The following is a 27,294-nucleotide window of genomic DNA, read 5'->3' as shown; positions in this document are numbered from 1 at the left end:
GCACCGATCTGTAAGTGAAGATATTTTAGTGTATTACACCAGTGAGTGCTTTTACACACACCCCCACCCCCACCATTTTCTGAACTGTGCTGTGAACAGATGCTTACCAGAAAGGGGTGGTGCTGTCAACTAGAAGAACACCGGAGATGAAGGGAAGTGAAGGGAAGGCACCAACATTCAGTTTCCAGTGTTGTTTTTTCTGTAACATATGAACGTGACCAGAGCTGAGACAAACACAGGGTGAGGACACGGAGGTAATGCTGGCACAATGACGGAACAGGCGCAGGCCCAGGAGCGAACCAGAGAGCCTGCTCTGGAACAGCAGCTCGCAGTTGTGCCCCACACCGTGCTTGGGGAAGGCGTGCTGTGCGGCGTGCTCTTCGGAGAACCTTCCCAAAAGTAAATGATTGGCTTTGTCACCAAGATACCAAACCAAACCAATACCTCAGCACGTCGTGATTGGTACAAGAACAAACCAGTAGAGTCACCGACCACATTAGAAATATGCTGTTCCCAGAACACCCCTCAAAAGCCACACCAAAAAAAAAAAAAAACCAAAAAACAAAAACCACACAGCAAGATTATTGCAAGAAAAGCAGTTAGAACTCCAGCACTGCAGTTAGAATTTCAGCATTATTCCACTACTGGCTCCCTAGTTGCCTTTGTTTTGATAAAAAAATACAGAATTTTAAAAAGCTACAGAATTTAGTTACATTGTAACAATATCTACAGCCATGAATTTTCAACAAAACTGCAATTTAATTTCAGAAAATGTGTTAAAATATATATTTATACATCAATTTGACACACTGTGTTAGTTTACACAAATGATGGTCTCGCTTGAAACTGTATTTATGAAATGTACATTTTTAATTTAAATACTCAGTATACACTGCACTTAATCTGCATGTTGCATTTATTAAATACATTAAAATCTGCAATGTAACAAAACGTTTTCTGCATACGAAATTCAAAACACCATTTTAAATGAACAAAAGATGGCTCACTTCATTTTTTTTAAACAACTAGTGCATAGCACACTAGCTCAGCTCCACCAACACCAGCTGTTCTTTCTTTTTTATTTGACATTGTTCACAGACTATTACATATTACAATAAGAGTGCTGGATAAAAACATGAGGTACGAAAGTGGTTCAAAGATTATAGGTCATGCAGATCATGCTAGACAGCAAAGAAAGTTGTGAATGAGAAAACACTAAATAAAAATACATAAAGAATGTGCATTATAAAATAAAAAAACTCAATTACACAGCTTTGCTTCTTTGGTTACAAAGTAGGTTGAACAATTTCACAGCTTTTTATTCCCACCCAAAAAAAAAATTATACGAAATGTCAAAAAGCAGAGGAATCGTGGCAATTTCTCTCTATTAGAAAGTAGAAACAGAAATGAGCAAAGTTTTCTTCATCAAAATAGCCCATCAATTATTTATTATATCACAATAACTGGTGACTACCTGTACAGATGCACTATGGTCTTCATACTTACACTCTATACAAAATTTACATTCAAGCTGGATCTTTACTACCGTAAATAAATACCAAAGGTAAATTGCCATTAGTGTTAGAAATATGCCAGGATTCTTTTGTTCAATTATTGCCTAAACATTTTATCTATTAAACGCAATCCCATCTATCATTTTACTGATACATACATTTATTAAAAAATTAAAAAAGTTCTGTGACATTGTTCATGTACATTATGAAAATAGCAGCCCTGTAATAAATAAAACAAATAAATGAAACTAATGTAGGCAAATGTTACTTATATTGAAAGAACAGTGGCTCTTAAGATGAATTGTTACTTCTTACAAGATAGCAAGGCTCAAAGTAATCCATGGGCAATGGAAACCTCGGAGAGCCACCAAAGCTCTTAAAGACCTCACTCTGGCACACCAAGCAAATGCATTCTCTGCATTAACAACTCCGTCTACCACTCCCCTTGTGCACTGATGACATAATGGACACCAACTGCACTTCATAACATATCAGTGAGGGAAAGCTCTTGGAGAATGATTGTCTAATACTGAAAAGGCCAAACACACAACAGAAGCATGGCTACTCGCTTTCATATAAAGTGGAAAGAACATCAGTGGCACACAAGGACAGACTGCTCTCAGGTTTTTTGTTTTTAAACGAGGCAAGAAAGCTTTACGCTGAGGAGACATTCGGCTGCTGTGGAGGTTGTGTTGGCTGTGGAGGCTGTGCTATCACTGCTTGCGCTTGTGAAGTGCTACTAGGATTGGCCTGTTGGGTTGAAAGTTGGGATAACTGATCATTGTTTGAAAGAGATTTTAACAGTGCATTTTCTCGTTCAAGTAAAGAGTTTCTTTCAACTAATTCTTTTATTTGTTCCTTCAGGACTTCCACTTCTTCTCTTACTGCATACATCAAATGGCTTTTCACTAGATCCTGCAAAGAACAAGTTGACAGTTACTCCAACTGGAAGAACAGTGCCGTTCCACCCCAAGCCCAGAATTCACTGCCTCACTATAAATAATAATTCATAGTTAGCCTGAACAAATTAGCCTTCAAGAACAGTTAACCTAGTGCTTTAACTCACTGTAAAGCGGCCCATACATCCAAAGCTTTGCTTGCAGCATTCAGCAGTAACCACGTTCCAGCACACAGCCACCTAAGCATGTTTCTGTTATCACTGACTTCTATCCCACCTCACCCCCACTGAAGAACAAGGAACACTGACGAAGTTAAAGTAACCTGAGTAGATACAGAACTTCTGAAAGGGTCTTTCTGTTATATTGCATGTATGTATAATCCTACAGAATATTAGGACAACAGTAACCTTCAGGTACTACCCTATCCTTATGGCCTTCGAGGCCTGCGTTAGCTGCTCAAATGAAGCTTTCTCCCATGAACAGCTTCAATAGGCAGGACTGCAGTACACATAAACCATCACCTGCCACCGCGTGAAGCCTTGTCACCTCAGTTATACTGAAGACAAAGCCCTAGAATTATGCAGCTACCCAGAATGGAAGCATCAGCTCTGAAGTTTTGACCTGGTGGTAGGAGTCCTGTGTTGAATCCCAAGCACTGAGGTATACAAAGGTCAAGAAATAAGAAAGCCCCTAAATCAGCACAAAGAAAAATCAAATTGAATTTAACTGAAGCTGAACTAACTGTGAAGGATGGCACAGTAAAATGGACAATGAAGAAACCAGAAATGAACATCACTAAAATAAGAGACTCGTGCTATTTTCAGCACTGCTTTAAATTCAGTCTCAGCTTGTTCACGGAAATTTATATAAAAATTCATTAAGAACATTTTTGGGCCAACGATGTAAGTGACAAGCATAAGCAAAATGTCACTAAGTTAAAAGTTAAAAGAAATACCTTGTTTGTGGTCATCCCATAGTTTATATATAAAATCCCTTTTTCAAACAAATCCTTTTTTTCTCCATCTGACCCAACTGAAGGAAAGTTACTGACTTGTAGGACAAAACAGCTGGAAACTTATGCTCAATGACAAACTGCTGAACCTATTAGAAATAATAGCTTGGGTTTCTTTACTTACCATTGCCTGTTCTATTTTGTTGTCAATGGCAACAACACTTGCACCAGATGCACTGTAAATACAAACAGAAAACTTTGTGAGCATTACCGTATCATTGCGTTAAAGCTCGGCACCCATAGGATTCCCAGAACATGTTTTCTGAAAGGCTAGAGCTTCAGGGTCAAAGGTTCAATGCATAACCACGTAATGTCCCCCCAGCCGTATTGCCTAGGACAGAGCACTTACGAGACACTGCTCCTTCAGCCTGTAATTCCTTGGACTGCAGGTATGACACAGGAAAGCACATTTGAATAGCCAGTAGAATGACTGCTTTAATTCCCTGGCTCATTTTTCAGCTTTCTTTCCTGGGGAAAGCAGGCATGGGATATTCATGAGGTCCGTACCTCTAGTTTAATTTCTGCTAAATTGCTTTTATAAAGCAGTGAAAAAAAAGAGTGTAATATTTGTTCTCTGGCTTTACTTGAAGATTACTTCCCATTAGGAAATAATTGGATCTGCATTGCCTTCACTACTTTGCAACCAAGCAGCGGTAGTCAATAGGAGTATAAGACATGTCCACAGACCTGTAACTCCACAAGACTCCACAAGAGCATTTACTCAGTTTCAGTGAATTCTCAGAGGATCGTGTTTAATGATCTAGAAAATGCACTGCCCTTTTGCAGCTCTGAGTCAACCTTGTTCCAAAAGACATACGAATGCAGAGCAGTCCGACAAAACATCTCAGTCAGTACAAGAAAGCGGGTGGCTTTTAGATTTACTGTGGCAAACAAGATGGTGGACTACATCTTTAAATATCAGATCACAGCAATTCAGGTCTTAGTATTTTTAGGCTGGCTGTTTTCAAGTCACAACACAGAAACACAAATCTGGGGGTGTCCCCTGATCTCCTCCAGACTGATTCTCTAGGTGGAGAAGAGGTGTAGCCCACCCCCGGGCATAAGACAGGATTCAGCAGAGGAACACATCCACGGCAGCCACAGAATAAATTCAAACCACGTGCATTTTCTGTCATCCCTTACTCTCCTTGTCTGACCTCCTATACTAGGTCCTGGTGATCCAACTTCAGCCCACAGCCCCGTGCCGGACACAAGACTGCAGTTCTTGGACTACTTGCCGGGCCTGCTAGTGACACCTACTGATATGCTCCACCAGAGGAGGAAGTTGCTATCAGCAGTGTGCAGCCACATTAAAAAAAAAGTTAATATACAGGAAAAAGGGAAGGTTTGCAGTCAGGCTTGGAAACTTGCCCCTTTAAGAGTACGTAACACTCGCTGATACCACACACTAAGAAAAAATACTTAAAGCTTTTTACAGTGAGTATCAGCAAGGTGGTCATAAATATTAGTTACGTATGTGAGACAAAGGCTCACTGCTGAAAGAACACGGCACTTCAGGGAAGCCCATTTTACAGAGTCCCACAAAAACAGCCGGTACCCAGCACTGAGCATTTACAAGTAAAGGGAATTGGCTTCTGAGACTCAGAAAGTAACAGCCTCTGGTGGCAAAGTAGACAAAGCCTGCCATCTGTAACTAAGCTGCTGAACACGCATTTACCAAGAAATGTGTTCCAGTTGTGCAGGGGCTCAACTTAAATGCCTCTACACAAACGCACATAGCAGGGGGGAAAAGGAGCAGGGGGAACCGGCACTTTCAGCTCAGTCTCAGGGCTCTGATATCCTAGGCATGGGATGGCTCGTGCAGCTGGAGCACCGAGAGGGACGGCTGCAGGCTGCTCCAGAGCCAGGCAGGGAAGGAGAGGAGGTGGGGTAGCCCTCTGCGTTAGGATGGGCCGAGTAGCCCTGGGTAAGTCAGGGGAAAGGGCTGTGAGGGAGGTACTGTGGCTGGAGCACGTTACAGAGCAGCCAACCAGGACGAGGAAGCAGAGGAAATTGTCTACAAGCAGCTGTAAGCGTCATGATTGCTAGCGCTTGCTGTCAAGGGACACTCAACTTCCCAGGTGTCTGCTGGAAATACAACACTGCAGAGCAGCAGCAGCCTGGGAGACCTGCAACGTGTGGGTACAGCTCCCTGCCCCGGGGTGAGGGGGCCGGCCAGGGGAGGTCACCGCACCAAGGTGAGACTTGCAGCAATCTGTGTCAGCTTTCACGACTACAGTTTTGCTTTTTAACCACCTCTCTCTGGGGAAGGCCCTTCTACCATATGCAGCAGATAGACAAAAAACTACTTAGTCTGAGAAATTCCTCATTTAGATGATTTCAACAATCCCAATGCCTTAAATATAGTTTTCACGTTTTGAGAAGACCATGGGCAAAACTAGATATGACTGATAACATTGCTTAGCTATAGCACACCATCAGGTATGCAGCTTTTGGAATAAAAGTGTTTTATCCAACACTTACAGCTTGCACCTCGTAATTCCTTACATAGGAAAAATATTCTTAATGTGTATATGCAACTCAAGAACAGCACTATTTTGTTTCAAATGCCTTGTCAACAGGGAAGAGAAGCCTCTTGGACCACCATTTACACACAAATGAAGAAAACAAGAAGAGAACTGGTAAGTCAAAGTGCACATCTGATTTCCAGTGTATATTTAATATATTAATATTCTATATTTAATGTAGAGCAATTGCACTTTCCAGAAGGCAGCACATTGTTAAAAGCTCAGTACAATTCTGACTTCACTGCTACAAAAATTTCTCCTGTGGAGATATGGTATCCCACAAGGGTGGAAAGATGTCACTCAGAGGCTTCAGTATCATCAACAAGCTATAATAATGTGAAACAATTCTTTGGTAGGCCTGACAGCACAACATATGCCAGTGTATAAATTACGGGCAGTATTGGTGTTGCACAGTGATCAGACAAGTGCTTTTCTGTAAAGTGTAATTCTATGGTTCAGGAAAACTTGCTTACTATAGACTATTCCAAAAAGTTGAATGACACTGTTCAAAGGAAAGTCAATAAAGTGTAAAAATTGAGGATCAGTAGATCGGAAGACAGCAAAAAAAGTTAATGCCTTAACGTTGACTTTGTTAATGGTAGGAGGAAAATTTAACCTTCAGCACTACCTGAAGGATGGATGCATTATAATCCATTTTGATGAATTCAACAGGCACCACTGTGGTCAGTCAGTATTTTCACCATCAGTGACTTTAGATAGACCCATCATCCCTCCAAGAGATTTGTACTTAACTTCACAATTCGCTTTGAAAGCTAGGTAGAAAGACTAAGAATTGAAGTTCCAAAAGAAAGGCATTTACAACTTAACTCACTCTGCATGGTTCAAAAACCAACATTTATCTTTACAGATTCCAGTCCTCAGTAATGCACGGATTTTGTATCAGCACTACCTGCAGTAGGAAGGTGAGTTACACACAGGCCCACCTTGGCGCTGTCAGGAACTACAGCAGGTAACAGCATTCCACATTTAAGTGAGACCGCGAGTCCTACTGACAGGACGTTGCAGGCCAGTTTTGAAGCTTGTGTGTTTCCAGTTTAAGAGCACGTCCTGTGTTTAGCCACATTACTGATTAACGTACTACCTTAGAGAAACTTATTGCGGGGAAGTCATCCCCCCAAAAACTCCCAGAATGCACAGGTTTCCTTGCATTTTCTTGCCTTTTTTTTTTGTTTAATTTAATATCAAGAGACACTGTACTTCCACATCCCACCTTGAGATACATTAAGCCTATCACCCAGCTTTGCTGACCCTGTGAGAGCAGGAAAGACTACCTGCAGAACCTACAGCAAGAGGTACACTGGTGGCAAGTGACATCCCCCAGCTAACACACGGTAACTCCAGCACTAGATCTATCCTGCTTTAGTTGAAGGTGGAAAAGATGGCATCATAAACCACAACCTGAGACATCCCTGAACTAGCTGACCTCCCCTAGCTCCTTCCTTGTTGCCACTTTAAATGAGACTTTGAAGTAACCTTTCTGAAAGGATCAGTAAGGTATTTCAGAGGTATTTGTTCCCTTTGTAAGTGAATTTCAAACTAAAACAATAAGGATGTTAACTTGTTCTTTCCCCTCACTGGGGAGTTACCATGGTCAACTATGCACCTCTTGACATCTTACCACTAGCCAAACTATTTAGTCCCCCCATAGAAGCCTTATCTCTTGTTTAAGGAGTTAAGGCATGTTTAACTGATCTCCTGCAACACTTGAAATTCATGGATGTTTAATGCTTCACAGAAAAATGCAATGGAAACTTAATAATATTGCTTGGAATTAAAGTTTACCAACAACAATGGCTGGTTTAGGCAAATCCATATGAAGCTCCTATGCTACCATTACCACACGAAGGAAATCAGGCCCCACAGCCATCATCCAGACTCATATGGATATGCCAAAAAGCCCTTACTCCCCTTCTTAATCCTCTGAAGTAATAGTGCCAGTCAAAAAGACTGCTGAGACTCATGCCCTGAGCAACACCTAGGCGAAAACTAAGAAGGGAAAACATTTGCAGGGCTCCTCACTTCACTACTATTTAACAGTTTGAATGTTATCATCACTCTTCCCTGCTGAGGGGTATTAGTGAGAAATACTTGCCTCTAGTTTAGTCAAGAATTTTTAGCAATACGTATCTATTGTGATAGCACGTAGCCACTTCGCTGGCTTCCAACAGTCCCAGGAGATGGCTGCTCACAGGAGAACAATCCGTACTTGTTCAGAACAATACTACAGTGACATAGGAAGATTTTCTTCTATGTTTGCACTAAATTCTCCTAACAAGTAAATCCCTGAGGTTCACAGACTGTTTCTGAAGGAGCTGCAGAACACAGTTAAAAAGCCTACGACCAGGTTTAAGATCATTATGTTCTGTAGCACGTGAACCGCTAAGTTTTGGGATGAGGAAACAAGGACTCTGAGGAACTCAGGACTTTCATTTTTTTTGCGGCAGAGACTTCTTTCACAAACCTGAGACCACAGAAGCCCCACACCACTTAACTTGCCATCAGACATCCCAGGCCTGAGAACGGGCTCCTGCTGGCACTGGAGGCTGCCCCTGCCTGCTGGGGCTTCCCTCTGCGTGCCCACGGCCCAGAGCGGGAGCACGGACTGGGCTTCAGCTCCCGTCAGGTTTTCACTGGAAATGCTTGCACCACCCCTGATGAAGTTGCTTCAACACTTTTACAAATGCTTGCTTTCACTATGAAGTGTTCAACAAAGATACAAGACTATTTTTCAGAAGCCACTTATATTGCTTTTTTCCTCCTGTATTTCACATTTCCAGTGCCTGTTTTGGACATTATACATGAATCTAGTATCTGTCTCAGTTGTAATCACTAGCAATTTTAGTTGCTTGGGTTTTTTGAATCCACTTCTGCATCTTAAGGATTATTTCAAGTTAGAGACAAAAATTAGAAACAGATAAATGATAGGCCTCACAGTGCATTTTTGGTTTACGTACCAACCTATACTCAAGTCCCTGAAGTTTGCTTCAGTTAACTAAGTCCTCGAACATAAATACTAACACTGTCCCATAAATACAGAGAAATGGCATCATCCAGAGCTCAACACAAAAATACTCATTTGTACAAGAAAAGATGTGCTTTTGAAACTTGGCCTAAAGCTAGCACTTTAACAAAAAACAGCAGGATGCATTAGCATTACTTTTAAGCATCAGTGTTGTAAAATATACAAATTATTGCCAAGCAAACTTTAAAGGATTCAGTTAAGCTTTTGCAAGTTGAAGAGCCTCTCAAGTCAAACGCAGCCAGTAGTGATGAAATTGTTACCAATACTTAAAAAAATAAAAATAAAAAAATAAGATCTATACTCCACAGAGCTTGCTAAGCAGTATTGTGACAGGCCAGAGCATCGCAAAACATTAAGTCACATAGTCACTAGGACTTAATGCTGACAATAAAAAAAAAAACCTTCAAAATCATTAAAGTGCAGGAAAGAAACCATTTGCAGCTACTGATGAATTAGTAATGCATCTCTGGCGAGTCATATCTGTAACAAATATGACTTTGTTGCACTTCATTGCAGTTTCTCGCCATGAATTCAATGCCAGCTTAGTAAGCTTACTTTGTCTTCATACCTTGTCACAGTTTGTGTTTGTTACCCATCTAGTTTAACTTCAGCAGAATGAAACAAGCCACTAAGCTTCCTTTCCTGGCCTCAAGCCTGAAAGATTTTAACTTTATTAAAATTGTGTTTAAATACATTTTCACAACCTTTTTTTTCTGACATAAGACTTAAGAGTCACAATGTCAAAGTTGTTTGTTTTTTTTTTGTTTGTTTGTTTTTAAGGAAGCTGTAAAATGTTTTATTGAAGGCCAGCTATTAGCTGACCAGCATTAAACTCTTTCAGCTTATACTTTAAGTAGTACACATGCATAATAAAGGAAGAAGAAAAATAGCATTTCAGACTTCAGTTATAAGTTTCATTACAGATATTTCAACTCCATGTCTGCTTTCAGACTTCCAGGCAACAGAGGTCCAACATGAAGTTCTGGACACAAGCAACAGTTCTGCGCAAATGAAATGACGAGAAACTTGCATAGAGCAAAGCCATTCATGCATACCTCAGCATGTATGCATTCCATATTTAAGCATTCATACCTATCCCAGAAGGTCTTTGACTCACGTAACTTGTTGAAATGGAACGCTTGGTAGAATGCAGTTGACGGATTCCTATGAGATCCAAGAATCAAACAGAGATATTGAAAATGGATATATAATATAAATACTAACTCTTATTCTACCAAAATAATTTAGCTATCCAGACAGGTTAAGTTTTCATCCACATGTTTAGACTTTAGAGAATACCTAAAGAAAAGACTGATTGGCTGAACGTCCTTACTGTTTCTATGAGTTTCCATTAAAGACGCATCGATTCCGTAATTCCTACTGATTTTCATGCTATTTTAGGTTGCTTCTGTAAAGGACTATACAGAAAAAGCTGCTAATGAAACATCTCCTAGCATGCTGACAGTCTCCTATAGGTAATCTGTGTAGCACCCTAGTGCTGTACATACCCACATCCAAGGCATTGCACAAAATGGCTCTAGAACACTACCCAGTGTATCTGTTCTACCTTACACCCTACTTCACATTAGAAACACAGGAATTCTCTAACTGGACTCCCGAGTCAGAGCTACATAGGCCACATCCAACCTACTAAAGATGAAAACTGAAGAACAGGTTAAGTTAAAATTGAAATACAGAATTGAAGATCTCGCTACCTTTGTAAGCGGTTGTCACAGCTGTCCTCACGCTTCCCCTGACGTACAACGGGCCGACTGCTGTTGGGCCCCTTGCTGAGCCCTAAACCTGAGCACCAGCTGCTGCCCTGGATCTCGCCAAGCTCCAGCAGACTGGTCACTTTTCTGAACACAGGACACGGTGGCACAAGTTCTGTCACCAATGCCAAACCCTTAAGACAGCCTGACTCCTCCTTGTTCAGTGCATATTTGCCCACAGATAGCAATTATACCAAGAGGGTAATTTGAAGACCATAATTATCCAAACACTCATCCGAAGACTGATTGCTGATAGGATACCAGAGGAAGCACAAAGTCAAAACTCCCCACTGCTAGTAGCTGGATCAGCATTACACCCAAGCTTAGAACTCATCAGTACTGCTGCGTATCCTGACACTGGTGTAGCTGTGCCAGCCCTGGAGAAGAATTTAACAACTTAGCTGAACAATCTTCAGAAGAGCTAGCATTGGCTCAAGCTTCCTTTTGAAGGCAGTTTTAAGATCAGAAGCTCATACCACCGTTAGAAGCACAGGTGTCCATCCCTTTTCTAAGTTTGCAGCAAGAATACTTCTTAAAAACAACTGTCTTCAAGGTAATTATTCCCATTTAAGCACAATTACTGTATGTATACTTGAAATCATAAGAAAAATCACAGAAGCAGCTCCATAAGACCCTATTAACCTGCAGTACCTTGATTCCCATGACAGCTGTATACAAACAGCCTAGCAGGGTTAGTAGCTAGTAACGCACGGCTCAGCACAGATCAGGAATCGCTTGTTTGTGGTGTCTGTCACTCCATCTCCTACCTTCAACTCTCTACCCTCCATGAATGTAGCTTAAAGCCTGCTGCAGATACTGCTTGATCAAACTGACCAAATACCATGATTTCATGTTAGAACTTATGTTTTCCTAAGTATTGCACGCTTGAGTGACAATTAATTCAAGTAATTATAGGGAGGAGCAGTACGTAGCAGCACAACAGGTAAAGGATACAGCAACATAACATAGGAAGTAACTGGCACCTGCAGACACAACAGCACTCCTTTGCTTAAAGGAAGGATGAGGCCCAACCTCTTCTTTCTAATTAAGATATCTCATGCATATGTAGAAGTCTCTTCCTCATAAATTGACTGTAAACAAAAAGTCATTTATCTCCCAGGATAAATTTACTTGCATCATGCAAAACCTATTGCTAGCTTTGAAAGGTTGTGGCTTACAACCACACAGCACATATTTCGCACAATCTATTTTTGCACTGACACCCTACATGCAATATACTCTCACAATTCTTAAGCAAGTATCTGGAAAATATCTGAAAAAGCACGAGCAAGTTTTCTTGTTAAATTCTCATTTTTACAAAAATCTCAGCAGCAGGGTATGTTACCTTAGACAACTCACATTTCCTACTCTACCTTAGACAACTCACATTTCCTACTCTACCTCACTCAAGACATTAATGGGGGGTGGCTCAATACAAAGAGCAAATCCAGAGAAGTAACTGATGTCTGACATGCAGGTCTGAGCCGATGTTTGAGCTCCAGGCTGCTGAGGCACCTGTTTTTAACCACATTAAACTGTGAAGGGTTGGAGAATTACCGAACTCCTTTCAGCTTGCTGAAACGAGCGAGAGAACTGCTCACAGCAGCAGCGCAGCCTCCCCTGCAGCGCAGCCACCACACACCAGAAGTCCCCACGGGACCCAGGGGCCGCCCGGACCAGGGAAGCTGATTCCTGAGGCTCCCTCCCCAGAAGCAGGCACCAAGCTTCAGTCCCAGCTGCTGGCAGGCACACAGCAGGGCCCAACAGCCAGCTAGACATGCGGCCCCCAGCGCTTCACCAGAGGAGCCCCACCAGGCATTTTTCTCCATCTCTGGTTGGAGAAGAAGAGGTGTTCCCAAGGATGGCTTGATCCCAGATCCCGAGCCTATGACAGCTGACTAGCACAGCAAGTTTAGGCATTCAAACTGCATCTCGCTTTGTACAAGAGTCCGTTTCTCTGTGACGAAGTCCTACAGGAGATTTATTTCCTCTAAACGCTCACAAACTCCAGTGTTCTCTACACACTCCAGAACTGTCTCTAACAGCAGTTTTAGCATGACAGAAGTTTGATCTAAATTTAAAGGATGACATTTTTAACAGTTCTGTGCATACCTGAAACATCAACTTTCCCTTCAAAAGGGAAGTCTGAACAATATCCGACCTCTCCCCCCACCTTTGGAAGGGTATCCTCCCTCCCACTGCTGTTAATCAGGGCACACTCGTGCCAAATTGAAACTTTACTCGAGAGAGCTCTGCTTTGCTAGAAAGCATGCCCAGGAAAGCTGGCAAAATTTCAAGTACACAGACAGATGCTGTTTCATTTGAATAAGGGTACTGGCTCTGGAAGTAGCAGTTACCAGCACGACCCACAGCGGCCTTGTTTCCACCTCCCACCTCCGAAGGAGGCCTAGGAGCATTGCTGCTCATTACACAGCTGAGCATGCTTCAAGTACTGGCCAACAGCAGCAGTTAAAGGCCACAAAAGGAAGAATACCTGAAGAATACCAAGAATTATTCAAGGTGTCGCAATAAATGTTCATACCACTCCACCTCAGACAGTTCTGTCTCAGTATCAGTGATTAACTGAGGATAGGGATGATGCAGAAGAATAAAAATGCCAAAGTACCCATGAAGGTGAAGAACATGAAACTAACAGGTCAAACAACCCACGTTCAATACCTCAGATGAAAATCAAAGCAAAATAGAAGCACCTATTATTACCTATACAGCAGCAAACTGGCATGGATTGCCATTTTAGAAGCTTATGTGAACCAAAAATTCTTTATGAAAAAAATTAACAGGCCTCATATAGAAAGAATACAGAAGATCTAATTATTATTAAATTAGTAGTGCTTTTAATGCCACCTTGCATGACATCTTTGTAATTAAGATCATGGCTTATTCAAAGTGGGTCCACAATTGATCAACTACTCTGTACACGTGGCTCTCCAAAAGTTCAGTGGAAGAAGGGAAGGATGCATCAGCCAGAGCTCTCCAGGGGTCTCCTCCGAGTCTGTTATAAGAAACTTTAATCCACGACTTGGGCAGTGGAGTACAGACTACCTTTATACCTGCAGATGATCTGCAAGCACTCTGGACAGCAGGAATAGAATTCAGGAAGATCTTGCCCAATTGGAGCAATGGTCTGAAATAAAAAGGATGCAATTCAATAAGGATAAGCACGAAGCATTATGCTCTGGTAGCAACAATCAGCAGCACAACTACAAAACATGGAATCAGTAGTTGAGTGCAATTCCACTGAAGAGAATCTAAGCAGAAGTATCGAAGTTGTGATATTTCAGTCTTACACAAGCTATGCATATACTAACTGAAGTCTTGTTTTATTTGGCCCCTAACTTAGATTTCTTACAGTTTCAGATGCAAACTGTCCAGAAGGATATAAACCTACCAAGGTTCAGGTAAGACCACTATAAGATGTTATTTTCCATTTCCTCCCTCTCCCCCAATTAATCAGTACCAAAAGTAGGAAAATTAAGCACTGAAGAGAGATGGAAAACAGTTCTAGGCTTCATGTACTTTAAAATATCTGCAAAGGAATAGAAAAATCTCATTCTTGTTGGGTATAAGCACAATAAGATTACTATGGGTTTTGGGGTTTTAACTTGCAGAAGTTTGTATTACACATCAGAATTGTTTTCCACGCAAACAGTAAGGAATAGAAAAGAAATCTTAAAGTAATGGTGGAATTCCCATCCTTGGTGATAGCTGTTGCTCCAAAAAAGATTCCAGGCCCTTACATGCCCAGACGAACCCATCGGCCCATCTTTCACAATTCTTTGAGAATTCGTGAGATCACTAGCAAGAACTTGGATTCTATTCAAAGGAAGAACTTTAATTTCTACAGGAACCAAATTTAACTATGAAACAGAATATAAAGAAGTAAAGAAAGACTAGTTTATACTCTGAAACCAAGCTGCCTTTCATTTCAACCATATAGTTCATTTACTTTTCTGGTGGAAAGTGAGTGATGATCACTCTAAAACAAAATTCTTTGTTGAACAGAAAGCTCATATTCTAGCATGTGAAGATGAGAAAGTATTAGTAAAGCACCCTATATTCTTGTGTTCCTGTTCTTAGAAGGTCATTAATTATAGAGTAATGCTCTTGCATCAGAAGGATGGGAAATTCAGCAGCAAGCTTCTCTTTCTTTATCCTCTGCACAGAACTTTATAGGAACCTGACTATGCACCCGCAAAATAAAACTGTTATTTAGCCATATTTATCAATGCACAGAAAAAAACTTCTAAAATTTATACAAGATTATATTGCCTAGAAGCATTTGAAACAGAAGTTAGTTTTCAGTTCCATGTTGTACTGATCACCAAAAGGCTGTTTCACTAGTAGCTTGCTATGTACCTAGGAGCTACAGCCTGCAAAGACTGACCACACTTGGTGTTCAGATGAAAACAGTTGGGGTGGTTCCTTTAGGAGTTGAACCAGGGGTTTTGTTGTCACTTAACAACAGCTTATCAGGAAACTCCCTGCGAAGTTTATTGCATTTTAAGATTGTGTTTAGCCTAATAACAAAATTCCTTTTCCACTCCTCTTTTAAAAGCTGTTCCACTTCTTATTTATAGTACTATAAGTCAACTGTGGGATCTCCAGATATTCTACCTACAAAACACAGTAACCAGAGTACAGAGCTTACATGAGAGACTTGGCAAATATTAAACTTGGGGCAGTCAACGTGGAATTAAAGAAGGAGAAAAAAGATTAAAGCTATCAAGTTGTGTTTAATTACACAGTTCCTTCTTTAAAGCCATTATATCTGAAATACATATGCTGAGAACAGCAAGAATTAGACTGTTGCATTCAGTTTTAGATGCATTTTAACTATTGCGACAGGAAAGGCTGACTAAATTAGCGGCCTGTTTTTGGGACAGTGGCTCCAAACCACCGTGGACTTTAAGGTTCATGGTCTACTTGAGAATGAAAATATCATTAAGTGGAAACAAAGCATTCAGCACAGGACTGAGCTCCACCAGAAAAATCAAATTTAACTGCTAAAAAAATCACTTCACATAGGACATGCTTAACAGCAGTTTTGCAACATAACTCAAGATGAAGGAGATAGAACAGCCGGATGTACTGCACAGCAGCAATCAGGATACTGTCTGCAGCACCAGCAATGCCTCAGATGCTTTACAAACAAGCTGTACACTCCCTCTCAATGCTTCCAGAAATGATGAAACTGCAGCTAATAAGCTCAAGTACGTATCACCTGAAATGCAACACCAGTCTGACATTAACAGCTTGGTTTCAACTAAGCTGCACCTCGAACTCCTGATGTTTGGATTTAAGGTATGAGAAAAAAACTCCAGTTTCCTACCAGAGTTGCCTATTCCTTTCCACAGGAAAGATCAGAGCAGTAGCCTGAATCTTCTCCACCAAGAGGATTTTGGAAAATATTTCTTTTTGTACAAACTAGAGCTCTCTAAGCAGAAAGTGAATGAGATGACTGTCAAGTGGTCACAGTAAGCAAGTCTGACAGAGCCATTTCGCTGCCATCCGCTTGGTCTGTTGAAATGATGGCATTAGCTTGCCCTTGCTCTGGGGGCCTGGACTCTGAAATAACACTTGTAACATTCTTCAGTCCCGACATTCGCCAGGGAAAAGAGTAAAAACACTTAAAAGAACTGAAGGTGAGAATACAGCATGGACTGAGCAGGTGAGATCAACATTAATAATGGTCACAGCAGAGGGATACAGCAAATAATCCGAGCACTCAGCACGCAGCTCTGAACAAAGCAGTCTCTGGTACCTCCACCGTGCCCTCCCAGGCAGGATCACCATTTTCCTGAGTTACGCAGAAGGGATGCCAACGTTCTCTACTTGTTACAGCAATGCATAGTTGCAGAAAACACTTTTCCACTTGACTCACCATTACATTTTAAAACATACTCAAAGTCCTTGATAGTCTTGTTCCAAAGTAGATCATACACCATTTCATAGCATTAGGGAACAGACATGCCTGAGGTGAGAGTGCTTTGTGAGACAACAGGTGACCCAGCCTCACTTCCACACTGAATTAGGATCTAATAGCAAGTTTTCTTCCCCATGTGCACTTTGGTTGCTTGGTTGATTTTCTCATGCCTTTTTTTTTTTTTGTTATGGTGATGTTTCTTTTGTTTGTGAGGCTTTATTTATTTAAAGAATTTGACTGTCGACTGTGGAAAATCTTGTCTAAAATACCAGAACCTTTTGAGACAACATTAAATTCAAACTAATTTCTGAAGTAGTTTAATATCTACAAGTCACATGGTACATTTGCTTTAGAGAAGCTAACCAGATGAGATGTCTTAGGTGCAACTATACCTAAGTATTCACTCAGGTCTACCGAGTTTTGCCACCAGTAAATTCAAGGCTTTTTCTGATTAATGTCACTTTGTATATACAAAAAATCTGGCAGGCAAAAGCTACCAAGCCAGTAGAACACAGGAACGTGAAAAGTGTGACTTCTCTCTTCGTTTTATTACAGTTTTTGAAAGCATGAGTGAACGTCTCTGTGAAGGAAGAGTTACAGCTCAATTACATTGGCAAGAATTAATGAGGACAGTGGGACAGTACGCTTCCTGTACACAGCGCTGTGAACTGATAAAAGGGAGGCACCTCATCGTAAGACGTAACTAAATAACAGAGGTCTGTAACTGCACTAGGTTAACAATCATTCTTGGAGGGAACTTTGCCTAAGAGTTCAGGTAGTGCTCATCTTTTACATTTACATTTAAGAAAAATACTCTGAAATTCAACTATTCCTTTCATACTCAGTTCTCAATACAAGAGAATTACCTTGACTTCTACTCTCAGCTTGGCTGCTGAAGAAGAAAGCATTTAGCAATACATATGAACTTATCACTACACAGGATTAGGCTCCTACTACTTGCTCTGCCCACAAACTAGACTTCACCAAACCTATTGATGAAAGGAAGAACAGTTTGATTATTGATGAAAGAGGCACTGCAGAGTGAACAGTTTGCTTGAGAATATTAATTTTCATAGAAAACAGCCCAGAATTGAAATCCCCCCAACTACATTGCACATGAAGTTACAGTACAGAAATTTAATATATTTTATCTACTAATAAATACTAGGAGTTCCTGTTCTTGAAATAAATATTGTTGTCAAAGATTTGTGAGAAAGAAAAAAAAGTAAAGGGAAATAGATTCAAGGAGACTCAGCAAAATCCTTCCTGTCCTTATTTATGTGACATGGGTCAAGAAAGCATCTCTTAGCAAACAGGTTTAAGTACTTCGCTTTTTAAGCGGATATTAGAATCTAGACTATGGATGGCACAGTTTGCATGTTCACTTCTTTGCCTTTCTACATCATTTACAAGTTCTTTACAACCTGTTTCATGCACGCGTGCACTCAGCTCAAATTATAACTAACACACACTCAGCACAAGGGCTACCACTTGGCTTCAAGATGTTATTTTAAAGAGGCACTGTAGGGTTGGTCAAGGCGTTCAAGGACCTTGCAACCTCCAAACCAGCACCAGGGGCAGGGGCTCTGGGCACAAACTGGCTCCCTGTGGCCCCTAGGCAATGCTTCTGTGCCGGGCGGGTGCCACAGGGTGCTGGGGTCTCCTTGGGGACCTTCAGAAGCTGCCAGGACATGGCCCTCAGCAGCCCGGCTGGGGCAGGGCTGCAGCAGAAGGACCTGCAGGTGCCTCCAAACCCAGCCTGTCCCGTTCTGTAGATGCCTTCTGCTATGGACAGATCTCTCTCGGTTTGTGAACTCCAATGAGCACCACACGGACAGGCCAGCTGTCAGTGTGCTAGAAGCTGACAGCGCTGTTATACTGATCAGTATTTCCACCTTCTCACTGCAGTGAGAAAAGAATTCAATCAAGCTGTCATGATACAAATATTATTCCTAGCTTCAGAGGGTGAACATATATACAAAAAACCTCTTGGAATAATTTTTTTCAGGCAGAGTAAGAAGACAAGCATCTGGCTGTCCTTCACGTGGCAGAACAGGCAACTCACCTGCCTTACATGAGTAAAAATAGATTATCCTGTAACGCAAAGCATTTACTAGCACTTAATACATGTTTGAATTTATAACTTTAAAAATAAAGGGATTTTTAAGAAGAATAATGAAGACACTACACTTCAAGCAACCTTTTATGCCTGGAGAACCTTCTTACTATAAATAATTTTATCTTTACAGTTTGTCAAATACATGACTAAAAGTAAACACCTGAGGCTGACAACCTAGATTTCTCTACCAGAACTGAAATACTCATACTTTGGCAGTAAAATTTTCACAGAATTTTAAAGAATCTTTGCTAACACAAAACAACTTCATGTATGCATTTTGTGTTTGTTTTTTTTTTTTTTTTCCCATGAGCAGCAGAAGCTATTAATCATCAGCTTTATAACTGAAAAAACATAACCTCAAAATGCAACAGGGTGATACTCAATAACCAGTACAGTCACAGGGAACAGTTCCTTTTCTCTTAATGGACCCTTTACTGTAAGGGAGTATCAGGAACTTGGGAGGACGCGTATGTCCGAGAGCAATTTCAGTTCCGGTAGCTTGGCAGTAGCTCAGGAGTCCTGCCTAGCTCAACAAACCTAAAGACTTGAACGTTCAGCTTTTAATGAGAGCTTTCAAAAAGCTCCCATGAAACATATGCTGTTATTTCTATCATACAAAACAGCATTGAGAAAGAGGCTGACTATGGAAAACTTGCACTCTGCTGTAGTGAGCAGAAAAAAAACAAACCTACAGCAGCTGAGCAAAATACTTGGGAGTATAAGGTACAGAGAACCATTTATTTCAGAGCTGGTATACTGCAGTCTTCAGAACAAGCCAAGTTGTTTAAGTTCATGAAATTCTTTCAAGTATTTTCCCCCTTTCTTCCTTTTAATAACCATCTCATCTGAAACAATTACACCTCCTTAGGTTTCAGATGGTATGGATTTGCCCTTAACAAAGGCATTTAACAGTGTACACTGGAAAACAGCACTGCCAAACAAGCAATCGCAATTTTCTGTTTAAACGCCTTTTAACACTCAAGAACATACAACATGTTAAGCTTTCCATAATCTAGAAAGCACTGTGACAGAGTTACTTTATGGAACTTTTGCTATAGGAAGTACACGACATGAATGCAACCAATTGCAGCTTTATTTGTGTTAACTATCCGTGGATAGCACCCACTGCACCGTCCACCTCGCAGGTCCCCTCTCAGCTGTGTTCCAAGTGCTGTAGCTCTGGCCACTGAACTGCGAGAGCACGCCCGCATCTCATCCTCACCTGCCTCTGCAAACCCTCTTACTCGGAGCCCTTTAGGGGAGATGAAATCACATTCAGATCCCTAGCTGCAGTGGAGTTCGGAGTTTTAATAAGTTGACAAACACAGTGAAGGAAGGGACAGAACTCAATAACAATGCAGTTCAAGTACTGCTTGCTGGTATGCATGCGCAGAGCGCTCATTCTTCAGGAGTACAACAAAATCTGCATCCAGGGCAATACATAAAAAAACTGACACCAAAGTTACCTCCATTCCTATGCTGTTTCTTTCTTCCTTACATTATGAATAGGGTCTCAAGAGCTCAGTTTCAACAATTATACTTTGTCAGCAACAATTAGTACACTACACAAAAAAGTGATTTAACTGAGCAGAGACGTATGCTGTGAAGAGGTCTGTACAGCCAGGTTTTCAACAGTTTAGCTGCTGCAGCTGACAGTCCACAATTGCAGCCATTCATTAGCATTCCTGGAATACAGCCGGCACAGTTCAAGCTGGTCAGCTATCTCTGGAAAGTGATCTATACTCTGCTCCTTTTCCAACATGCCTAGTAATATTTTGCCCCCAAAGTCTGCCAAACATGCAGGAGGCTTGAACAAGCTTTCTCAGTAACATTCTTTTAACAGAGGCAACATATTTCTTTTCCCCCAAGAGCCAAAATAAAATATTAAAGCAGCTACAACATTATGCCTGTCAGCTACAAATTTGGGTACACATGGACGTGAAGGTGAATGAAGAACTGATACGCTGATCCTGAAACAAGCTGCTGTTAAAGGCTAGTTGATGTGAACATGAAATCCAGTTCTAGCTGTTTTCATAGCATTTGGCAGACATTAAACTTAAAGTGGCTTGCAACGTCCACATCTAGCTCAGTAAGAGTAGCATTTCCTCAATCCTTGCATACTGCTGCACTTTATTCTACTTGTAGACACATTGCGAGGAAAGAAACCTTATGCAGTAGACCTTTCATAACTTGTACAGAATATATTTCTCTTTTTAACATCTTAGCGATTTTGATACCTAAACTGAGTAACAGAGCTTTGCTTTTTAAAGGAAGGCTGCGATGTGTCAAAGGCTTTTTTATTCTGGACCCCCCTCCCCGGTAAGATTTCATGGTTACTCAATTCATCATTATTCAGCAGGTCAACAGAAGGAACTGCAGTTTCATTTATATTGCCGTGAAAGTGTAATGGACTATCAAGGCAGGAAATTGAAGGTTTTTAGGCAACACATCTTGCAAAAAAATCAGTTCTACATCTACAGATAAATAGTTCTATACATGTATCATCTCCTCACACCTCAATGTGCGTATGCATCACTTCCTCCACTCCAATTTTAGATGTGGGACAATTTAAAACAGTAGACCGTAAGAGAGGAATACAAAGAACTTTTTCTCAACATTGGAGCTGACCAGCATCTTATAATAGGCCTCTGTCTCTTACTATAGCTCTCGGTCTGTTTTGAAAGAGGTCTCTTCCTAAACTATTTTACCAAACAGTTCCTCTTCATATTCGAAGTGGTGAAGGACTTACTAGATGAACTCAGGATATTTAGAGCTATACAGTATTCCCTGATGAATCATTATCTTAGAAGAGTACTATAAGAATAATCTGTACAAGTTTGTGAAGTTTCAAGCATATAAAAATGCTTAAATATAGTCAAAGGTGTCAGAAGAAATGCAGACACCTGCCTACAACCTTAATGTCACACGTTATGCTTGAAAAGAAAAATGCTTTCCACAGAGTTTCGAGCTCTTGCAATCACAAAGTAAATTCTCTGCACAAAACCAAGCGTTAACTTCCTGAACCCGCAGGCAGCCTGAAGCAGTGACTCACCATGTGCAAGCTCCCTTTGCGCCCTATTAGTTTTATCGCAGTGTCAACCCTCAGCCTATTAATGACACTTGAAGGTCTTCATTAACTATTTCACCACTGATTTCAGACCATTAAGCAGCTGGGAATAAGCCCAGGGGAGTAATGGTGTAATTTAAAGGCTGGAAAGAGGAAAAAAGCAGGAGAAGGAGGAAAACAGTGAACAAGCAGTAATTTTATAACAAAGCCTTCTCAGCGAGTAAAGCAAATATAAATTAAGTGGTAAAACAGCGCTTAACAAGCTGTTAGGCTTTTCTCCTTTGTCTGAAAACAGTGGAAGTAAAAAAACTTAGATCTCCATCTCCTACGTTGTGCAATGCGTGGGCCTGTTTAGGGTAAGCTTTCATTACTTACCAGCACTGCTACTAAATCAAGCTATTCCAAGCTGGCAGAGACACACACCACAGAGCTCCTGCTCAGTGCACCACTTCAGCAAATGACTAGGTTTTATCACCCAGCGCAGAAGCAGACAACTGAGAAGTACGCATTTCTTTCAAGATAACCACAAGTTAGTTTCCCTACTGCACGTCGTAGGGCAGCACGTACAAAGAACGCTGCACTCCGATCCGTTCCTGTTTCTCACTCGTGGCTCTCGTGGCCACGTTTCTGAGAAAGCTTCAGAAGCGAGCAGTGCACGAAGCAGTGCTGCAAGGTGGCTCAACCTCAAATAACACAAAACAAAAATAACTTTTAAAAATCACTGTTCAGGGCATGGCTACCAAGACCTGTCTCACTAGTAGCCAACACAAAGTTTGCAACTTAGAGCTCTAAGTCACACAAGTCTTCCCCTCACCATGAGGTAAGGGATTCACTTGTCACCGTCACGTCTGTTTCCACACTTTATATAAACATTACATATTACAAGCTATGCAAAATGAAAATCATTAACATGATTAAAAACAAGCTTTTTTTTTTTTTTATAAATATTCAGAGCTATTAAAAATACCAGGCTGAAATCAAACCTGATTTGCACTACGAAGAGTTTGTCAGGAACCCACTTGAAGTAGGCACGACCACCAGAGAAATTTAACTGCAGAACTAAGTCTTCTATGACTTTAATGAGAACTCAGCTGCCTTCAAGCCAGCTCTCGCTTGCATAAAGGTATCCGGAAGGTTACCACCTGAAATGAAGCTAGGCAAAGCTGCAGTGAGCACAAGGCCATTGTTACTGCAGAACTAACTCTTAAAAGACTAATTTGTCTTTGGGGTACCTACTCCACCCAAGACACCCTGACCCCACACGTGCAGCAGTTTTACTAAAAAGCACTCGAAGCAACACTGACAGCATTATCAGACAGCCTGGTGTTCTGAGGGAAGGGAAGGCCTAAGGATAATTTAGGCATATCAGACCTTTTCATAAAGGTGTTACTCCTATTTTTAAAGATACAAACAAATATAACACATATACATACGTTTCATTCCCCCCAAATGCAGTAATCCCAGCAATAAATGTTAATGACATGAACTCAATGCTTAAACTCTGCTTTCCTTGGAAGTCCTCTCTCAAAGGAGCAGTCAGTAAGCACAGCTTTAGCCATCATGCTACCCTCCAGAACAGTCTGACAAGTCTACGAGAATCAAAGAAATCCACGGTCCCTCTCTCAGGCCCTTCAGCACGCCTTCTCACATTACACGCTACACTACATAACTAAAATCGACAGTTCTTAATTATTTTTCGATTACAACCTCAAAATACATTTTCTTGCTTTCCGTTGTGTCTACATCTTCACTCAAGTAAGCAGTGTAAGTGGTATCCTTTTCATTCAAAGACCTATCATCTGTAGAGCTTCCACTACGTCAGCACCTAACACGCATGTCCAGATGCAAGTACTTGCCTCACTGACTGGTAATGTAAAATGCAGGATAATTTAAAAAACGGAATCGGTGCTAGAAGCTTGTAAGTTTTCCAAGATACCTCAACTGGTTGGCCCTCAGACAGCAAGGCACAGTTCAATACAGCAGTGGAGCGTTACTCTAACCCAGCTGTCATTTGGCTATTTTACACTAAGTTCAGGGGAAAGGAGAGGAGTGAACAGACTTCTTCACGCACTGAGCAATTATGTGTAGGAGGGCAGACAGTTTTCAGTCACTTTGATTCAGAAGATGAATTATTTGTGCATTAAGCAGCTTTCTTGCCCTTTTCTGCCCAGCTTTGAGAGAAAAGTAATCACAATTGCAGCCTGAGAAAGATTACAGTTTGCTACTTGCCTAAACACTCTGCTGTTTTGTACAATTCGATGAAAGCAAAATTTCAGTTAAGACTTTTTGAAAAATATGAACTGATAGAAAACTTGACAGTAAGTTGAAGGATTCTTTTACCCCTTACTAAAAGGTATTTTTATGGTGTTAAAAAATAACTCATACCTGTCTTCATCACCATCAACGGGAATAGATATGCCAAACACTGAGCTGGCAAGACTGTTCATAGGAGTACTCGCAGGTAACTGAAGAGGGTTTGCTAGAGCATCTGGAATGGGAGGCTTCACAAGAGGTTTATTTTCAGCTGTAAGAGAAAGTGGTGGCTGAGGTAGGGGTTCCGATTTTCTTCTAGTCTCATCGATCTGGCCTACTATGGGTTGAGCTTGAGTCTGAAACTGTCCAAGGTTTGACTGTGGCAGATTCGTAGGTACGTTAGGGGCGCCTTGTATTAAGGAGTGTCCGACATGCTGCTGCTGGACAACACCGGTACTTCTACTGACAGAAGTGTGGCTAGTCAGCTGCGACTGGACCAGCGTAACAGGGACATTTGGCATAGTAACAGAAGTGGTAGACACGCTAGGCACGCTTGTACCGGGCACAACTGCAGGCACGTTCTGAACTCCAGAAACCACGGCATGGGGAGCACCAGGCATTCCAGACACTTGACTGCTTCCACCCATTTGATGCTGAGTCACAGATTTCTGTTGCACAACCCCCGCGTGTCCAATCCCTTGCTGCACCACACCTCCTGGTTGCGGAACGGCAGTCTGACCAGCTTGTGTCTGGCCACTCTGCATTACTGCTGATCCCTGTCCGACCGCTTCACCCGGCTGCGCCGACACCCCCATCACAGCTGCTCCCACAGGTGAGGGGTTCTGGCCAGCCACCTGGCCCACAGGCAGGCTGGAAGCCACAGTACTTGGAACAGAGCCTGCAGCAGCTTGTTGTATAGCTCCTTGAGACTGCATAATTGTCATGTGTTGCATGTATTCAGACTGACCAGAAGGTTGCGTCGGCAATAGATGTACGGGTGGTGGAATCTGGGACTGAGAATAAGCAAATTGTTGAGGCTGAGTCACTGGTATGCTCGCTTGCTGCACCTGCTGCTGTGCCACAGGCATGCTGGGCTGGCCTATTGTTACACTCGGAGGTGCCATGCCTTTCCCATTGGGTCCAGCCTGTGCAACACTCTGCGTATTCACTTGTGGCTGCGATTGCTGCGGCACCATCATTTGCTGATTTGCTACTGAAGCCCCTGAAAACATAGGCTGAGCAGTACTTTGAGGCATGGCCCCACCTATGGGTTGTTGTGGCTGCTGTTGTTGCCCAATGACAAAACTAGGTTGCTGTAGGCTCATCTTCTCTGTCTGGAGCAGCTGTGACACAGCAGTAAGGGAACTGTCAGCTATGGAATCAGGGCCATGTGCCGATGCTGGCACAGCGGAGACCACGACGGAACCTCCTGTGGCACCAAGACCGCTGTCCCTCTCTTGAGCGGCCTGCTCGAAGGTGCTACTGTGCCTAATGCAATCTCCAGTCCTGCCCAGAACACCGCCACCATCAGAGTCCCGGTCATAATACTCCATACACGTCCATCGTCCTCGCCTGTAGGGCTCGCCTGTGCCATGGTCCAGCTTGATCACCCTGAAGCGGGAGCTGCACGCAGCAGCCACTGTCTGAGACATTGTCCCAGGGGCGGCAGCTGCAGAAGGCCCTGTGGAGGGCAAGGCAGTTTGAGCGCCGCTGCCTCCTGCCACGGCAGCGCTGGGGGCGGCAACCGGCAGGGGCACGGCAGAGCTCTTGGGCACAGCCCCCCCGCTGGGGGCCACGGCTGGCGGAGCCGCAGCTCCCCCGCCAGCAGCCGCGGCCAGCTGCCCGTCCAGGAGGAGGTTGGGAGAGACGCTGCCGGGAGTTTCGGCCTCGCCCACGTTGTTAAGAGTCTCTTCGGAGGAGCTCCGCTCGCAGACGTCCTCGGGGCCGTAGTCGGTGGCTCGGGAAACGTCGAAGATTTCAGAAGACACGTCCTCGGTGCGGGACTCGTCGGGGTCGTCCAGGCTCTCCGTGTCCTCGGTGATGCTGCTGGCCACCTGCGCCGTGGTCACGCTGGTGATCTGGAAGCAGCTCTTCTTCTTGGCCGGCATCTTGGACATGTTTCTGCCGCGGGGAGGGGCTCCGGCAGCCGGGGCGCGGCGAGCGCGGCGCCGGCCGGGGGCGGCGCGGGCTGTCACGGCGTGCCGGCCGGGCCCCCGGCGCTGCCGCGCATCCTCCGGCGCCTTCCTGCCCTGCGGCGGGCCCGGCCGCGGCGCTCCCGCTCGGGGGCCGCGCGGGGGGCGGCGGCGCCGCTCCTCCTCTTCCTCCCCGGCCGCAGCCCTCCTCCCGCGCCGGGCCGCGGGGCCTGCTCGGCCTCCTCCTCCTCCTCCTCCTCCTCCTGCTGCTGCTGCTGCTGCTCCCCGGCCCCGCTCCGCGCTTCCTGCCGCTCGGTTCCCGGCCCGGCCCGGCCCGCCGGGTGGGGGGCGCAGGGCGCGGCCCGGGCTGGGCAGGGGGCGGCGGCAGAAGCGCCCCGCGGCCCGGCCCGCCCGAGGGCCCCGCGCTGGCCGGGCGAGGCCCAGGCGGCCCCGCGTCCCCCCGCCCCGCTCCGCGCTCTACCTGGACACCAGCGCCAGGCGCATCCTGCTCGGAACCGGCCGCGGGCGGCTGCCGCGGGCGGAGGAGGCGGGCGGCGGCCCCTGCGCGGCGAGGGCGGCGGGCGGGCTGGAGGCCGGGCTGGAGGCCGGGCGGGCGGCGGCCCCTGCGCTGCGCTGCGCCGGCCCCGGGCGCGCGGGCTCCGACTGCGGCTCCCTCGCCCAAGATGGGGCTCAAGTCCTGCCGCGCGGCATGCCGGGAGCGGCGCCGCCCCGCCCCCCGACGCCGCGGCGCGGTGACGTCACGGCCCGCCGGGCCTCCGTCACGGGGCGGGGCCGCGCGGCCTGGCCCTGCGCAACGCGGCCCCGGCCCCGCCCCGCCGCCAGGGGGCGCCCCGGGAGCCCCGCGCTGCGCCCCCCGCCCCGCCCCCCCCGCAGCCTCCACAGCGCGGGCCGCTCCGCACGGCCCCTGCCCGGCCGGGCCCCGCAGCCCGCTGGGGCCTCTCCTCGCTGCTCGGCGCCCCGTGTGCTGCCCGCCCCTTTACGCCGCTACGA

General features: G+C 43.8%; 1 protein-coding gene across 8 annotated transcripts; it reads right to left on the bottom strand.

Annotated features, from left to right (window-relative positions):
* Positions 1–851: 851 nt before the first annotated feature.
* Positions 852–27,025, bottom strand: TSC22D2 (TSC22 domain family member 2). Of its 8 annotated transcripts, none has more exons than XM_068691933.1 (5): positions 24,284–27,025; positions 13,840–13,913; positions 10,089–10,160; positions 3,550–3,601; positions 2,290–2,429 (listed from the first exon to the last, which is right to left on the bottom strand). In XM_068691933.1, exons 1-4 carry the CDS (start codon positions 26,266–26,268, stop codon positions 3,561–3,563), a joined length of 2,172 nt encoding a protein of 723 aa, XP_068548034.1. In that variant the 5' UTR covers positions 26,269–27,025; the 3' UTR covers positions 2,290–2,429; positions 3,550–3,560. The 8 variants fall into 8 exon arrangements, 7 of the variants coding, with proteins under 7 accessions (XP_068548032.1, XP_068548033.1, XP_068548034.1 ...); XR_011099302.1 differs by having other exon boundaries at positions 2,343–2,429; positions 13,832–13,913; positions 24,284–27,024; XM_068691931.1 differs by lacking the exon at positions 13,840–13,913 and having other exon boundaries at positions 852–2,429; positions 24,284–27,020.
* Between the last annotated feature and the right edge of the window lie 269 nt (positions 27,026–27,294).

The sequence above is a fragment of the Anas acuta genome, chromosome 9 (genome assembly GCF_963932015.1).
Source record: "Anas acuta chromosome 9, bAnaAcu1.1, whole genome shotgun sequence".
NCBI classification, from domain to species: Eukaryota; Metazoa; Chordata; class Aves; order Anseriformes; family Anatidae; genus Anas; species Anas acuta.
Note: the sequence above shows the minus strand (reverse complement) of the source record. Positions and strands in the feature narration are given on the sequence as shown.